The following is an 18,049-nucleotide window of genomic DNA, read 5'->3' on the forward strand; positions in this document are numbered from 1 at the left end:
ATATTTCGTTTCATAAGGGATGCGCTAATGTGATTTATTGTTACGAAAAACATATCTTTTTATGCAGATTATATGTCAGATTATCTTTGCTATAAATATCATTCCAAATAATTTGTAAATTGACTTTGTTGTATGAAGAGCCGTTCTGCTATCGAGAGTATTTTCCAACAAGACTATTTTCCTTACGTTAATTCCTATCATTCCATGCTAACTGGGTATTCTGTTGGAAGTTGTTCCCAAGAAGCGCTTTTACAACACATTTGATCGGAAATAAGAATTCATCATTTCCATGTGACCAGTAATGTGATTAAACATAAATTAACACTGTCAAAAGTGGAAAGACAAAGTTACTTTGTCAAATACATCCATTATCATGATGTTAAAAATGTTGTAAAAATTAGTGAGTGGGGTTTAACGCCGCTTTCAACAGTATTCCAGTTATATCGCGGCGTGTCAGCTTAATGTGGGAGGAAGGCCCCAAGTGATGCAGGTCTCAGACGTTTACCACTTCGGTGAAACCCACGAGCACGGCATATTGCTGACAAACCTAGAAACATAATCGGGGCGAACCGGGACTCGAACCCACAATCATAGGTTTCTGGCGTGCCCAAGGGACGCAACTCTGCACAGCGAATCGCGGCGCCTTAGACGACTGGGCCACCCGTGCCCCCTGTAAAAATTAAGATTCTGTATATGAAGAACATTCTAAATCTGTTTGGGATTTTACTTTGAGGTGGTTTATGGTGGTGGGGCGCATACGGGAGGTTATGGTGGCGGGGGACCCACACGGGAAAGAAAGATCGTGAAAGCTACCTACCGTTTGAATTGAGGCATCTAGAAATTTCGAATTCTAAATGAACACAGTCTCAGGTTACAGTATGACAACACAATCTCAGGTTACAGTTTGACAACACAGTCTCAGGTTACAGTATGACAACACAATCTCAGGTTACAGTATGACAACACAGTCTCAGGTTACAGTATGACAACACAGTCTCAGGTTACAGGATGACAACACAGTCTCTGGTTACAGTATGACAACACAGTCTCAGGTTACAGTATGACAACACAGTCTCGAGTTACAGGATGGCAACACAGTCTCAGGTTACAGTATGACAACACAGTCTCAGGTTACAGTATGACAACACAGTCTCAGGTTACAGTATGACAACACAGTCTCAGGTTACAGTATGACAACACAGTCTCAGGTTACAGGATGACAACACAGTCTCAGGTTACAGGATGACAACACAGTCTCAGGTTACAGGATGACAACACAGTCTCAGGTTACAGGATGACAACACAGTCTCGAGTTACAGGATGACAACACAGTCTCAGGTTACAGTATGACAACACAGTCTCAGGTTACAGGATGACAACACAGTCTCAGGTTACAGGATGACAACACAGTCTCAGGTTACAGTATGACAACACAGTCTCAGGTTACAGGATGACAACACAGTCTCAGGTTACAGGATGACAACACAGTCTCAGGTTACAGTATGACAACACAGTCTCAGGTTACAGGATGACAACACAGTCTCAGGTTACAGGATGACAACACAGTCTCGAGTTACAGGATGGCAACACAGTCTCAGGTTACAGTATGACAACACAGTCTCAGGTTACAGTATGACAACACAGTCTCAGGTTACAGGATGACAACACAGTCTCAGGTTACAGGATGACAACACAGTCTCAGGTTACAGGATGACAACACAGTCTCAGGTTACAGGATGACAACACAGTCTCGAGTTACAGTATGACAACACAGTCTCAGGTTACAGGATGACAACACAGTCTCAGGTTACAGGATGACAACACAGTCTCAGGTTACAGGATGACAACACAGTTGTCCGGTGACCGGCCTAGCTAAACGCGAGGCCACCATCTGTGCCTATCCATCCCAGCTGGCCTGGCCGTTATACAACGATAAGTAGTTAACGGCAACATGCACACACGATGTTCATTCATAAACTACTGGGACATGCAAGGATGGCCTAATTGTCTATAACCCACAATTAGAGACCATATATCGGTGTTGGGTATCTGATGGGTGTTATGGCTAAAAATGGGACCGCATCATAAGGGTACCAATATTGCCAAGTCGGTACCTCGAAAACGACACTGTAATACAATACTATGTATACGAGCTTTCTGGAGGAGCCCCCCCCCCCCCCCCCCCCCCCCCCCCCCTATTTACATCTGATGCCATTTGTGTGCGCACTGCCTACCATAATAACACGTTGATTTGGTTGCTAAAGTAAAATTAATAATGGTTTACATAAAATGTTTGTGACTTGACTTTTGGGGGGTAGGCTTGGGGGGTCGCCCCCACTCGACATCCCCCCCCCCCCCACACACACACACACACCCTTCACACACACACGCTCTGATATATATTCACAACTAACGTCTAGTCTCAAAAATAATTATTTTTCAAAGAAAAAAAACAGCTGTTGAATAATCTTAAAACAATATAATAAAAAGGAGCCCATGCAGAGACTCTCTTCATTTTATGAAACTACAGTAATTTGGACTTTCATGGGCTCTCTTGTATATAGTTGTTACAGGGTATGTAAGACAGACAAGGTATTTGTATTTGATGCTATATAAGTTTATGAGTTTATTACAGGAATAATTAGCGGTATCACCCTCATTCCTTCAGATTACCTGTCATTACATAACAAGCGCGTCTGTTTATTGCGCTACGATGAATGACAGTCAGTAATTCCATTTGGACATTTATCTTATCGGGGGGTCATTTTAGTCAAATATTGGGTTATAAATAGAGATTATTATAAGTACACGAGCTTGTTTCATACGGATTGTACGACAGAAGTGTCAGAATTCTTGTATTTCCTGAGCGAGAGTGAGGGTTATTCATAAATTCTTTCATGAGTTTCGTAAATAGAGAAATTATACTCGCGTGTGTCACACTGACTTTAGGAAAGGAGTGTCAGAATTGTTGTCCTTCCCGAGTGAGAGCGAAGATAATACACGACGTCTTACACGAGTTTCGCCAAGACATAACAAAATTTCTACAACACAGTTTTATTTACAAGTTGACAAACTATTATAACATAAATATAAAAAAAACATAATTCCTTGTCCAGTTCACTCAAATGTCCCCAGCTTGAAGTTATCACAGATAAACACGGCTCTAATCAAGTCGGATCTTCTTTGACATAGACTGCACGAGAACTGGTTGAGTGTCTTTCTTCCATCAGCGTGAAAGGATTACCCACAGAGAATGAAAGGATAAATGGTTTGTCATTCACACCCCATTTCGTCTGATAGACTGTTACCTTTGATATCCCAAAACACCAATTCTCGGCATGCTGATTAGGCAATGGTTCACATCACACACCCTAAAGTGAGCATGTCTACATGGTCACACCCGCAGAATGTTGAGATCACAAATCCTAATTGTTAAGAAAAACAACTACTGAAAATACATCGTGAGTCTCCCACCAAAATTCATCTTTAAAAAATGAAAACAGCGTCGAGAAATGTCCATCTTCCCGTGGCAGGGGAGTTTACTGGCTGTAAAAGTCTAGTTTCCACTTGTCTTTTACAGTCAGTTAATATCACATACCCTAATGGGAGGATGTCGTACTTGTCTGGACTTAATCATAGTCAACATACGTTGAATAGACACTTACCTTCCTTGAAAAAATATGCACATTCACATACATACAGTTAAAAATATGGCAAACGTGTATCTATAGACGAATTATTATGGCTATTTATTCTTACATGTGCATGTATATTGACACGTTTATTTATTCAGTATATCATATATAACACATTTCTTATCCGTATGATTAGGTCTCCAGTATTGACGACGTTCTGTTGTACTCTTATGTAAACATCCTTTGTTATAATATCTCTTTTAATATTATTTGGTCTTCTAAAATGACGTTGGAATACAATAGATACAAACTAATACTTAGAGTTTATTGAAACAATACCATATACCGTGTGTTCATTTCTATGAAGATATATGAAGAAGCCATTAATACTAACCGCCTTTCAAGAACAATCGTTCACTATTTAACCTGACTTACATATTAAGTTCAAACCAGTTACTTGTATTTACCGTAAACGACAAATGCGGGTATATATTTTAAAGATACGAAATAAATTATCCCCGATGGGTCAGTAGACGTCTGTGTATTGTGAACGGTATTGTACGTAGTTGCGAGGAAGGTAGTATTACTGACTCGCCGGTTGCAAGTTAGTATGCGAGCAAAGTCCACATGTTGGTAGTGTTGACAATTTGCAGCGTTTGACAGCTGAACGCTGATCGCTCCCCTCAGATCACAATGGCCGAGGCCAGAAGCGCAGTGTCCGAACCAAGAGTCAGTAAATTTGAGGAAGATAAGACCACAGCACCAGACGTTTTAGATGCATGGCGACGGGGGCTCCTTAGACGTTTCTTTAGAACACGGTAAGATTCTAACTCCCCACATTTCTTAGAAATTAAAGTTTTCAATCATGATAAAACCCATGCGATTTGGAGATGTGACTGACAGGTGTCAATTTCACATCTTGTAGCAGATGTTCGTATGTTCGCCGGTATAGCTTAGTTTGTGTCTCCGGTTACACGCGAATATGGAGACCAATGGGACGTATTTGTATGTGGCTATTGATGGTATAGGTTTAGATGTTGATATACCATATCATGGGTATATTGGCATTAAGTATGATACAGGGGTACAATGAAGTATTTTGCAGCTGAATACAATAAACATTCATTAGGCTAGGCCACATACTAATAACGAAAACAATCATGTTGGCAAGACATGCAAAAGTCGAAATTAAATTTTATCTTTTTCCCAACATCTCCAACCTACAGTTACAGTTGTACTAATTGAAAACAATATTAAGAAGTAGAGATTATGTTTCTGTGGTCTTTATCACAAAATTTTGTTATTAACAGAATATTGCTGCTAGTCCGAACAGGCGGCACCATGATGTGAAATTTTGGAATGGAAACTATCTTAAAAGATGTGGAGCCAGAACAAGATTTTAGTTTTAATATTGTGTAAAAGGTTTATGGTTGGGATGTATTTGGGGGTTGTCTGGTTATTTTGTTTGTTGTAGTTTAATGCCACACTTAGCAATATGCCAGCATTATGACATCGGCCCAGTAATAATCAAATCTGTCACAGACGTTCCAGTGATCAAAATTGTGAGCAACGATCATTGATGTTGGGGTACTCAGAGACGCTATCAACCAAGTCATTGTGCCTGACCACCCAATCCATTTGGTCGTCTTTTATAACCAGCATAGGTTGCTGGGACCTATTCTAACCTGAAATACCAACCGGGAACTGTTTTGTTCCAGTTAGATATGTACCAACAATCCTGCCCCCCCCCCCCCCCCCCCCCCCCCAATATACTATGAGCGAAAGTAAAGGGGACCTTATTCTCGAGACCCACAAAATATTTGCCTTTACTGATTTCCCATTTGTACATCATCTTTTCACTGACACTCATAGAAGGACAAGGAGATCACATAAGCTGGGTGCACAAGATTCATTTTGAACACTGATCAGAGTGAAGCTGTTAAGGCGGACAAATAGTTTCCATTAACAGAAGTCATGAGTGACCAGTGTGTGGTGTGAAAGAAAAACACACCCAGCTGTGACTTGTTCAAAGTTTAGTAATGATAGCGTACACTGGTGATGCATGTGATGCCTGCTGACACAGTGGATGACATCACACACAAAGGTCAAATCACATGCATCATGTCTCCAACAATAGATACAATAGAGCTAGCTGGGATTCCAAATGAAGTGCCCTTGGCAAGCAAATTTGGAACAACTGTTATTTTGTTAAAAATTGGGATATATTTTATTGAGTTATTATTTTCCTAAATTCAGAGGTATTGTAACATTGAATTTTTAACATTGCATTCAATGCAATAATGTTGAACTGAGCATTAAAGCCTCTTTCACTATATTGGTCCGGGTCGGCGGAGTAGCCGAGGAGTTCAAACGTTCACTCATTATGCCAAAGATCCGGGTTCGATTCTCCATGTTACAGCGTTCCCGTTTACCGGTAATTACCAGTTTTGTACCAGTAAAATTAGGCTTGGACTGGTAATTCATGTGACTGCCAGTCCCTGTGGACCAGCAAATAAAGTACCTTATAAATCTTTGTTGTTGAACAAAACGTTGGTGATATTCATATAAGTACATTTTTTGAATAAAGTCAGCTTGTCTGTTACCATCAGGGTTTCCCCTTATCTATTTCTAGGTTAAATATCCATTTGTAGCAACTTCATCTCGAAATATTGAAAATTGTGACTCAAGTTTGTGTTAATGACGTATAGATCTAAAGACTACGTTACTTTAGAGATGACATCTTTGCACTGAACATTATGTTGAAAGAATTAAAAACAAATAATTTTCATATGTTTTTTTATTTGTTGAAAGTTAGGACTGGCAAAAATTAGGGGGAACTGGTTATTTTTAGAGTTGCCACTCCACAAGGACTGGCAGTGGGGATTTCTGGTATCCCCTGCCGTGATATTGGTTATAACAATAACAGCATGAACTGGGAAATGTTTCTTTCCAGTGGGGATTTCTGGTATCCCCTGCCGTGATATTGGTTATAACAATAACAGCATGAACTGGGAAATGTTTCTTTCCAGTGGGGATTTCTGGTATCCCCTGCCGTGATATTGGTTATAACAATAACAGCATGAACTGGGAAATGTTTCTTTCCAGTGGGGATTTCCGTTTATTTATTCAGTATATCATATATAACACATTTCTTATCCGTATGATTAGGTCTCCAGTATTGACGACGTTCTGTTGTACTCTTATGTAAACATCCTTTGTTATAATATCTCTTTTAATATTATTTGGTCTTCTAAAATGACGTTGGAATACAATAGATACAAACTAATACTTAGAGTTTATTGAAACAATACCATATACCGTGTGTTCATTTCTATGAAGATATATGAAGAAGCCATTAATACTAACCGCCTTTCAAGAACAATCGTTCACTATTTAACCTGACTTACATATTAAGTTCAAACCAGTTACTTGTATTTACCGTAAACGACAAATGCGGGTATATATTTTAAAGATACGAAATAAATTATCCCCGATGGGTCAGTAGACGTCTGTGTATTGTGAACGGTATTGTACGTAGTTGCGAGGAAGGTAGTATTACTGACTCGCCGGTTGCAAGTTAGTATGCGAGCAAAGTCCACATGTTGGTAGTGTTGACAATTTGCAGCGTTTGACAGCTGAACGCTGATCGCTCCCCTCAGATCACAATGGCCGAGGCCAGAAGCGCAGTGTCCGAACCAAGAGTCAGTAAATTTGAGGAAGATAAGACCACAGCACCAGACGTTTTAGATGCATGGCGACGGGGGCTCCTTAGACGTTTCTTTAGAACACGGTAAGATTCTAACTCCCCACATTTCTTAGAAATTAAAGTTTTCAATCATGATAAAACCCATGCGATTTGGAGATGTGACTGACAGGTGTCAATTTCACATCTTGTAGCAGATGTTCGTATGTTCGCCGGTATAGCTTAGTTTGTGTCTCCGGTTACACGCGAATATGGAGACCAATGGGACGTATTTGTATGTGGCTATTGATGGTATAGGTTTAGATGTTGATATACCATATCATGGGTATATTGGCATTAAGTATGATACAGGGGTACAATGAAGTATTTTGCAGCTGAATACAATAAACATTCATTAGGCTAGGCCACATACTAATAACGAAAACAATCATGTTGGCAAGACATGCAAAAGTCGAAATTAAATTTTATCTTTTTCCCAACATCTCCAACCTACAGTTACAGTTGTACTAATTGAAAACAATATTAAGAAGTAGAGATTATGTTTCTGTGGTCTTTATCACAAAATTTTGTTATTAACAGAATATTGCTGCTAGTCCGAACAGGCGGCACCATGATGTGAAATTTTGGAATGGAAACTATCTTAAAAGATGTGGAGCCAGAACAAGATTTTAGTTTTAATATTGTGTAAAAGGTTTATGGTTGGGATGTATTTGGGGGTTGTCTGGTTATTTTGTTTGTTGTAGTTTAATGCCACACTTAGCAATATGCCAGCATTATGACATCGGCCCAGTAATAATCAAATCTGTCACAGACGTTCCAGTGATCAAAATTGTGAGCAACGATCATTGATGTTGGGGTACTCAGAGACGCTATCAACCAAGTCATTGTGCCTGACCACCCAATCCATTTGGTCGTCTTTTATAACCAGCATAGGTTGCTGGGACCTATTCTAACCTGAAATACCAACCGGGAACTGTTTTGTTCCAGTTAGATATGTACCAACAATCCTGCCCCCCCCCCCCCCAATATACTATGAGCGAAAGTAAAGGGGACCTTATTCTCGAGACCCACAAAATATTTGCCTTTACTGATTTCCCATTTGTACATCATCTTTTCACTGACACTCATAGAAGGACAAGGAGATCACATAAGCTGGGTGCACAAGATTCATTTTGAACACTGATCAGAGTGAAGCTGTTAAGGCGGACAAATAGTTTCCATTAACAGAAGTCATGAGTGACCAGTGTGTGGTGTGAAAGAAAAACACACCCAGCTGTGACTTGTTCAAAGTTTAGTAATGATAGCGTACACTGGTGATGCATGTGATGCCTGCTGACACAGTGGATGACATCACACACAAAGGTCAAATCACATGCATCATGTCTCCAACAATAGATACAATAGAGCTAGCTGGGATTCCAAATGAAGTGCCCTTGGCAAGCAAATTTGGAACAACTGTTATTTTGTTAAAAATTGGGATATATTTTATTGAGTTATTATTTTCCTAAATTCAGAGGTATTGTAACATTGAATTTTTAACATTGCATTCAATGCAATAATGTTGAACTGAGCATTAAAGCCTCTTTCACTATATTGGTCCGGGTCGGCGGAGTAGCCGAGGAGTTCAAACGTTCACTCATTATGCCAAAGATCCGGGTTCGATTCTCCATGTTACAGCGTTCCCGTTTACCGGTAATTACCAGTTTTGTACCAGTAAAATTAGGCTTGGACTGGTAATTCATGTGACTGCCAGTCCCTGTGGACCAGCAAATAAAGTACCTTATAAATCTTTGTTGTTGAACAAAACGTTGGTGATATTCATATAAGTACATTTTTTGAATAAAGTCAGCTTGTCTGTTACCATCAGGGTTTCCCCTTATCTATTTCTAGGTTAAATATCCATTTGTAGCAACTTCATCTCGAAATATTGAAAATTGTGACTCAAGTTTGTGTTAATGACGTATAGATCTAAAGACTACGTTACTTTAGAGATGACATCTTTGCACTGAACATTATGTTGAAAGAATTAAAAACAAATAATTTTCATATGTTTTTTTATTTGTTGAAAGTTAGGACTGGCAAAAATTAGGGGGAACTGGTTATTTTTAGAGTTGCCACTCCACAAGGACTGGCAGTGGGGATTTCTGGTATCCCCTGCCGTGATATTGGTTATAACAATAACAGCATGAACTGGGAAATGTTTCTTTCCAGTGGGGATTTCTGGTATCCCCTGCCGTGATATTGGTTATAACAATAACAGCATGAACTGGGAAATGTTTCTTTCCAGTGGGGATTTCTGGTATCCCCTGCCGTGATATTGGTTATAACAATAACAGCATGAACTGGGAAATGTTTCTTTCCAGTGGGGATTTCTGGTATCCCCTGCCGTGATATTGGTCATAACAATAACAGCATGAACTGGGAAATGTTTCTTTCCAGTGGGGATTTCTGGTATCCCCTGCCGTGATATTGGTCATAACAATAACAGCATGAACTGGGAAATGTTTCTTTCCAGTGGGGATTTCTGGTATCCCCTGCCGTGATATTGGTTATAACAATAACAGCATGAACTGGGAAATGTTTCTTTCCAGTGGGGATTTCTGGTATCCCCTGCCGTGATATTGGTTATAACAATAACAGCATGAACTGGGAAATGTTTCTTTCCAGTGGGGATTTCTGGTATCCCCTGCCGTGATATTGGTTATAACAATAACAGCATGAACTGGGAAATGTTTCTTTCCAGTGGGGATTTCTGGTATCCCCTGCCGTGATATTGGTTATAACAATAACAGCATGAACTGGGAAATGTTTCTTTCCAGTGGGGATTTCTGGTATCCCCTGCCGTGATATTGGTTATAACAATAACAGCATGAACTGGGAAATGTTTCTTTCCAACTGGGGATTTTTTACTCACATTTGCTGCATGGCTAAGGACGGAGCTTGCTGACTGTGATATTCCTTCTGTTTTCTGAATTGTCGAGTGAAATATCATGTTTCTCTCATCGAGTGTCATTACAAATGTACAACCTTGAAATGTAAATTCTCCCTACCTAACACGAATGGTCATTTCACCACCCCTTGGAATTTCTGCTTAGAATGTAGTTCCAAGTTAGCAAACTCTTAAATACGAACAAAAGTAATAAAACATATTTGAGGTCACTAAAATTCTTTATCATACATTTTGATTATATATACAACATCACCTGAAAAAATATTCTTGAAAGTTACGAGACCGTTGTTGGAAGCGAAAGAATACACACTGGTCAAGTAACAAAAATGGCGCCTTGTGAAACGACCAATCTTGATTGACGAGTTACATGAACAATATACAGTTCATAACAAAAACATTTCCAAGAGAATAACAAACGGCAAGAAGCGATATCAACTCTTCAAATGACCATCTTTCATTGTTTTGTCTTGTCCGTGTGGAACTGACGTAAAAAAGAAGTCAACAGTTTGTTTACGGGCCAGACACTTACGATAAAGGGTGACAATTTGCGGGGATGTACCTCTTGTATGACAATAGTTCCATCAAATAGTTATGTTCACTGCAGTGAAATAGCAAGTGTTATGTTCACTGAATATAATAAATGTTGTTATTTGTGATTTATTTAACACAGTATTTGCACCGTATTTCTCACAAACAAGAAACATGACAAGTTTCTGCTAAACTTTCACGATAACATTAAAGACAGTTAATCGTCATCAGGATTAGAAACTAGTTCAACTACTTGGTTGATGCATGTCACTGTATCCCAATTGGGTGGTTCGATGTCCATGATATCAATCACGGGATTGTCTGGTTCAGACTTGATTATTTACATACTGCTGTCATGCAGCTGGAATATTGCTGAGTGTGGCATTAAACAAACAAACAAACAAACAAACAAACAAACCCATCTTTCTTTATTCAATGAAATATACCCACATAGACCTACTCTGATTAACATTCATGATTCAATCGATTGCTATCCTTTGAGAGTTAATGTAAAAAAATAATAAATATAAAAATGCACATTTTTTGACACATTTACGCATTGGGATGAAAATCTAATAAATAATTTATTGTGTCCTAAGTCGGACTGACATATTTTATCATGTTTACAAGAAAATGGGGCAAGTTATTACGTACACTACTTAACCTGCCCTTGAATAGTGGGCCAGGAATTTGTAACCATGTTCTGGTGAATGAACAGCTGTAGAGAGTACAATGTTGGGGGCAAAGTCCGGGTGCCCCCTGTGGATTTAGGTTATCAGTGTCTGAAAGTGTCTGCAGCTGACTGATAGCTGTGATAAAAATAACTATGTGTTGTTATTGATAAGAGTTTCCAACACTTCTGAATGGCCTCAAAATGTCAATAACAATTTATGTAAATGAACAGGATTAAGACCTACATACATACACATACATACATACATACATACATACATACATACATACATACATACATACATTTGTTAATAGATGGTACTTGTTGTTACCCTGACTGGTGCTCTGCATTATGGGTCTAAAACAAGGACTGGTTGGCTCGGAGTCGGTATACTGTGCCTAAGTAGGGTAATCATGTTAAACTGAGGCATGGTATCCCAGCGACCTACCACTATAAACTGGCATTTGTCCGGACTAGTACAAGTAGCCACACACACATGTGCAATGCACGTTGCTATATAAGTGTAATAATCTTGGACACAGTATTAAACCTCACCTCACCTCACCTCAACTCAACTCAACTCAACTCACAATTCTTGCCGTAAAAGGCGACTATGCTTGCCGACGACTAAGGGGATCGGGTGGTCAGACTCGCTGACTTGGTTGATGCATGTCATCGTATCCCAGTTGCGGCTATCGATGCTTATGACATCAATCACTGGATTATCTGGTCTAGACTTGATTATTTACAGACTGCTGTCATAATGCTGGAATATTGATGGAACAAAAATACAAACAAACATTTTAATGAACTGTTATTAAAGATCATAGCATTCATTATCAAGACCTTGTTTGGCAATTGAAGATATGAAACCTTGATGAAATTAATTAATCATGTTATTTGGATTAACAGCAGTGATCATTCTAATAGTAACACCCCTGTGGGGATTCCAGGTCAAAGGGGGTACCCAGCATCCTCAGCTGGTCAGAGGCAACTATAATGGACCGGCTGGTCAGACTACCAGCCTTTGTGTGTCGTCCTACTCCAAAGGCAATGATCATTGGTCATAATCAGTGTTTCCGTTCTCCGGTATATGCCGGCCTTTGGCCGGTAAAAAATGGCAAAGACCGGTAAATGTTAAGTGTGACGGTCCCAGTGTCCGGTAGAAAGAATGTTAGAAAAAAATAACTTTAACTGAGTCTGTGTCTGCAACAAGGTGTTTAAACTTTGTTCACTCAACTCTAAAATCAGTCCGTGTTTCTCTTCCACACAGAAAGGAATTCCCAGTTTTCTAAAAATAAACTGGACTCGACTCGTTTCGTTTCACTCAGATTGCATCTGTATATCTTTGGTATCTTGACACAACAAAGCTATAGTAATCAAGTAATGGATTTAAACGATATTTTCCGAATGAGTTCAGAACCACGTGCACACTCATGCGCAGTGATGACTTCCCATTGCACCACTGCCAAATTTGCATATCACAATCAAGTGACTGAACTTTCTCGTGTTTGTAAACAAACACGCTTATTCTGAAAACAGAACAGACTGGCCTAATGCAAACCTTATTGGCGAGCTTTAGATATTGTTTTTCAAAATAATATAGATCTAGATATGCTACCACATTTGCGAAAGGTGCATGACAAAATATTTTTGGGCTCCATGTGCTGTCATCGAAACCTACGGAGAGCTATATATTGCGATGCGGTCATTTTAATGTGTAAATAGCATATGTATTGTCATGCAACTCACTGTCGCAGTTGTAGTAGCGTATCTATATAATTAAGCAAAACAATATGTAAAGCGCCCCAAGATACTTGCATTAGTCTGTTCTTTTCTGATTTCTTAAAAAGCGTGTTGGTTTACAAACAAGAGAAAAGTCCGGTGACGTGATATGCAAATTAGCCTATGGCAGTGGAGCGATGCTAAGTCACCACTGCGCCGGAGTGTGATCCAATGTGAAGAAAGAATAGTGAGTGAGTGAGTGAGTAAGGTTTTACGCCGCTTTTAGCAATATTCCAGCAATATCACGGCGGGGGACACCAGAAATGGGCTTCACACATTGTACCCATGTCGGGATTCGAACCCGGGTCTTCGGCGTGACGAGCTAACGCTTTAACCACTAGGCTACCCGACAGCCCCGAAGAAAGAATAAATATGCAAATAGAGTCTAGTGATAGTTTTTCACATTTCATGATATTTTCTCAATGAAACTTACTTACACAATCTAAGACAAATGTATATCTAAATAGATAGGCTCGTCAAAAATAAAACAGATGAAATACATATGCAATATCTTGAATCAAAGACGTATATATATACGTCTTTGCTTGAATGGAGATGTGACGAATCACAGGGCCACGGATAGCCATACTATACTGACTGTACTGATTACATTAAAAAAATAATTTGTGATTTGTCATAAAGTGAGTGGTCCAATAAATAATGACGTCACATATATCATAGATGGCGACCGGGCCAACCGTGATTTCGCCAGCTACATAACTACAGTTGTGGGACTTGGTACACACACACTTCAACAGAATTGTCGAGTTATCATGGCTGATTATGAGGATATTTATCCAGATTTTGCTGTTTTCGCAGCTGTAGCCATGACGATACCTGTCAGCAGCGTACCAGCCGAACGTGGCTTCAGTCTGCAAAACCGCATACATACGGCAAGTCGTAACAGACTTTGCCAGTGAAGATTAAACAATCTCATGATCTTGAACATGCATTCTGGTGAAAAACACCTTCCTGCAGCAAATCTACAGTTCAGAAATAAAAAGGGAAAACTCTGATCGAAAGGTATGTTTTTACACAGTAACGTGGGGGACCGTCCGAAAATGATAAGGACCGGTATATTTTTAGTCAGCCGGTCCAATGACCGGCTGACAAAAAAGCTAACGGAAACACTGATAATGTGCCCCCATGGTACTGTGTCTTCATACCACAACAGCTTAGATCGTTGCTCACAATATCAATCACTCTATTGTCTGGCCCAGACTGGGTTATTTACAGGCCACCGTCACATAGCGGGAATGTGAATACTGCTTTAATCAAACAAAACAAATCTGAAAGTGATGGGGTGAAAAGGATTCAAAGTCATGAATGTATCAAGTTATCTCGTTCACAATATATGTATCACTATACAGTATGATATATTGAAGTGAGTAATGTTGATTTATAAAAGATTAACAAAAGGGTATTAGTTTATTTGTAAAAAATTGTCTTTACCCAAAATATCTTGCCGTTTTACTCCAAAACATGATCAAATTAATAAAAGGCCTTCATAATATAAGCTAAAATGTTGATAAGCTCCTGTTTCTAAACAACCTGATAGTCCTGTCATTTTCATAGCTCCTGTGTTACATTTTGGTTTCTGGATGATGACTTGGGCAAATACATTTCAACCACATTTGGTTTTGCAATCTAAAAGACAGTTCAAGTTAGCTAACTTCTGAATGGTCAGTATTACATCATCATGTGACCTGTCTTGAGTTTGCCAGTATTTGTATGGTCATTTGTTTGTTGTTTAATGCCACACACAGCTATAGTCCAGCTATATGATAGTGGTCTGTAAATAATTGACCAGACAATCCAATGAATGAAATGGGATACGATGACATGCATCAACCAAGTCTGCGAGTCTGACCACCTGATCTATTGGTTGCCTCTTACGACAAGCATAGTCCCCTTTTACATCAAGCATGGGTTGCTGAAGACCTATTCTACCCCGGAACTTCATAGGTAGCTTTTGCCAGTGATTTTTTCTGAGTACAGACCTGATCAATTTGATGACTGCTGTGGTATATGTGAAAGATAAAGCACGTCCAAGTGAGATATTGAGATTTAAAACCTGCATCAGAGGGATTAAGCTGAGGAGTGTTCACCCCGTCATTATATTCTGAGGAGGAAGGTTTCAAACTTTCAGCCTCGTGAAAACCTGAGAGAAAGTATTTTATCCAACATATATGCCTTCATGTGCACTTCAAACTACTTTGAAAAGATGAATATCTGTGTACGTATTTTCAGAAATGAAAAACAGTTATACAATGAGCAAGCTTCATGCACTGGTCGAGAGTTGAGACGTTTGTCCTAAATACAGAATTCGACTCACTCTGTACCTTCTCAAAATGTCAAGTGCAACATGCCCTGTGCTATTGTTTTCAAAAACATGGATAGCAATGTGTGTATGTGTGAATCATTCAGACACTACTGTGCACATTATGATTATTAAGAAAAACAAAATATTTTATCACTCACTGCAAATAATTATTTATGACACTTCAAAGTATGGCTTCAAAATATTTTCCCACTGTTTATAATGGCCAGTGGCCCAAGTTGTAGCAGCTTGAGAATCATCAGCAGATGTCATGAGAAGTAAGGGTTTGAATCCCAGTAGAGGGGACTATCTAGGGAACCATGTTAATGAGAAGATAACATCCCTGTGTAAATAAAACATTATAACATCCTGCCAATGAGATTAACCAGCTTGGAGAATAATGGGATGACGTCACAAGAGGTTTATAAGTCCCAGTAGATAATCCCCTCTCTGCGTTTTCCTACCCCACTCCTTCACAGCTGACGTATGTAGGTATTATCTTGCTGTGGGATTATGGCAGTTTGTTAGATAGGTGTTTATTTTCCTCAAGGTTGAACACTTGAGTGTTTACATGCAAGTGTTAATCTTACTTGTAGATATTTCTGTATGTTCCTGATACCTTTGAAAGACATGGTGAGGCCTGGCAAGTTGTTTGTTACTGAATCCATGCAACAGAATCTCAATAAAGGTCATTAAATTTGAATGTTTTACACAGTTTTGGGGTAATTAGGAAAAAGGCAGGAGGCATATATTTTTTTAATAAATGATCCTACCATGACAATGAAGAATGCTTGATTCTGATTGGTTAAAAAGAGGTTTCCATTTTGCTACACAAACCCCTATTAAATACACAAAAAATGTGAGAATAAATAGATGCATCAATAGCCTATATATCGATTCATAAAAAATGGCTGCTGATTGATCACCCAAATATATTGATATTTCTCTCTTTTACATGCTGGGTCTCTAATACAAGCCAGGTCTCTAATTCTCACGAAATTAATAGACAGCCTAATGTCTATTGCATTTTAGTTGTTGTTGCATTAAGTGTTTAAGAGGTCCCCTTCTGCCTAAGCAATTGGCTGACCTGTCCCTCTTTGGGACTCCTGTGTGTGAGTAGGGTACACATATCTATTGTGAGTTTGGTATTCACATAATTTCTGTTTTTGTATTGATATGATTTCTATTTTCTTATATTGATATGATTTCATTTTTATCCTTGGCTGCTCTGTTTATATACGCTCGAGTCGCTGTCCATCTCTCAGAAATAGAGTTAGTTTGGCCTTCGCTATTGCATCTCTTGGCTCTAGAAGATCTATGACAGATAGCGGATCTAACTGCAATTCTTGTTTTAACCTAGCCCGGGCTAGGGCATGGTCTTGACATTCTAATAACATGTGAGCAATGGTTTCAGCCTGATTACAAGATGAACAAACCTTGTCATAGTGCTTTATGTGACCGAGTCTTGAGGCATGAGATAGCAATTTAAATTTTCCTTTCATTTGAGTATAAGTTTGGTTTTTTTAGACCTTGGGTTGAATTTTGTATAGCCATCTGCCGACCTTACTTGCATCCCATTGGGCTTGCCATCTTAACAACATTTTAGTAATCCTTACTATCTTTATAGATAACTGGGCAATGAAGACTGCTGAAGTATGTAGACCGCTGTGATAACACCCAATCAGTAAACAATAAGGGCACGTGTCGTGATGATGGTAGAACAAGTGAGCTATCACCACAGGATGTTGGTCTGTGGGGCACTGTATCATGTCTCATGTCTTGAGTGGTGATAAGTCTCTCCTGGGTTCAGTATAGGTACAATGTTGAAGAGTCACTCACAGACAAGGAGAGTTGTTTTGTAATGACACCTTCAGTACATGAGAACTGCAAGCACATTTCAGCGCTCCAAATGATGTTTTACTTTTATTACTTGCCTGTGAATCACCTGTTTAATAAACACACAGCTGTGTTACACATTGTGTAATACCAAAGCCCGTGTTTATGTACTGGGGGAATATGTACTAACAAATACTGAAAACTCCCAACATCTCTGGGCGTTTGCTCGTCAGATACTAGAACTATTCACTCGTTTTATAATATTGGTATTACACGTTAGCTCTATATATGTTTACTTCCTTTTGCAATATAGTGTGGTCTGTCCACCAGTAATGTCTACGCAACTGTTATGAGTTGTGTGGATAGCATCAGGGAATCATCTTCCCGAGGCAAGAGAGTTAACTGACTTTAAAAGTCCAGTTTCCGCCCTTGCCGAACTTGGCTGGAATTCCTTGGCTCGATCGTAGTGCCAACTGTGGCTATTACGAGTTATGTCCTTTCTATGCCTCTCCTATTGACCAATCAGATTCAACCTCTCGTATCACTTGCAATTGCTTCAAACAAAACGGCGGCGCCATGTCAAGACGATCTGATCGATAATCAAGATCTATATTGTGAT

The 18,049-nt window shown here is 39.2% G+C and overlaps 1 protein-coding gene across 2 annotated transcripts in view; it reads left to right on the plus strand.

Moving 5' to 3' along the window:
• Nucleotides 1-4,233: 4,233 nt before the first annotated feature.
• LOC124131198 (carnitine O-palmitoyltransferase 1, liver isoform-like) overlaps nucleotides 4,234-18,049 on the plus strand; it is a 46,286-nt gene continuing 32,470 nt past the window's right edge. The window contains exon 1 of one of the 2 annotated variants that reach the window (XM_048395161.1): nucleotides 4,234-4,453. In XM_048395161.1, the coding sequence (XP_048251118.1) occupies nucleotides 4,329-4,453 (125 nt within the window). In that variant the 5' untranslated portion in view covers nucleotides 4,234-4,328. Of the gene's footprint in view, nucleotides 4,454-7,205; nucleotides 7,426-18,049 lie in introns of those variants that run through there. The other variant, XM_048395160.1, reaches the window with a different exon arrangement.

The sequence above is a fragment of the Haliotis rufescens genome, unplaced genomic scaffold (genome assembly GCF_023055435.1).
Source record: "Haliotis rufescens isolate VD_foot unplaced genomic scaffold, xgHalRufe1.0.p SCAF_14, whole genome shotgun sequence".
Taxonomy (NCBI): domain Eukaryota; kingdom Metazoa; phylum Mollusca; class Gastropoda; order Lepetellida; family Haliotidae; genus Haliotis; species Haliotis rufescens.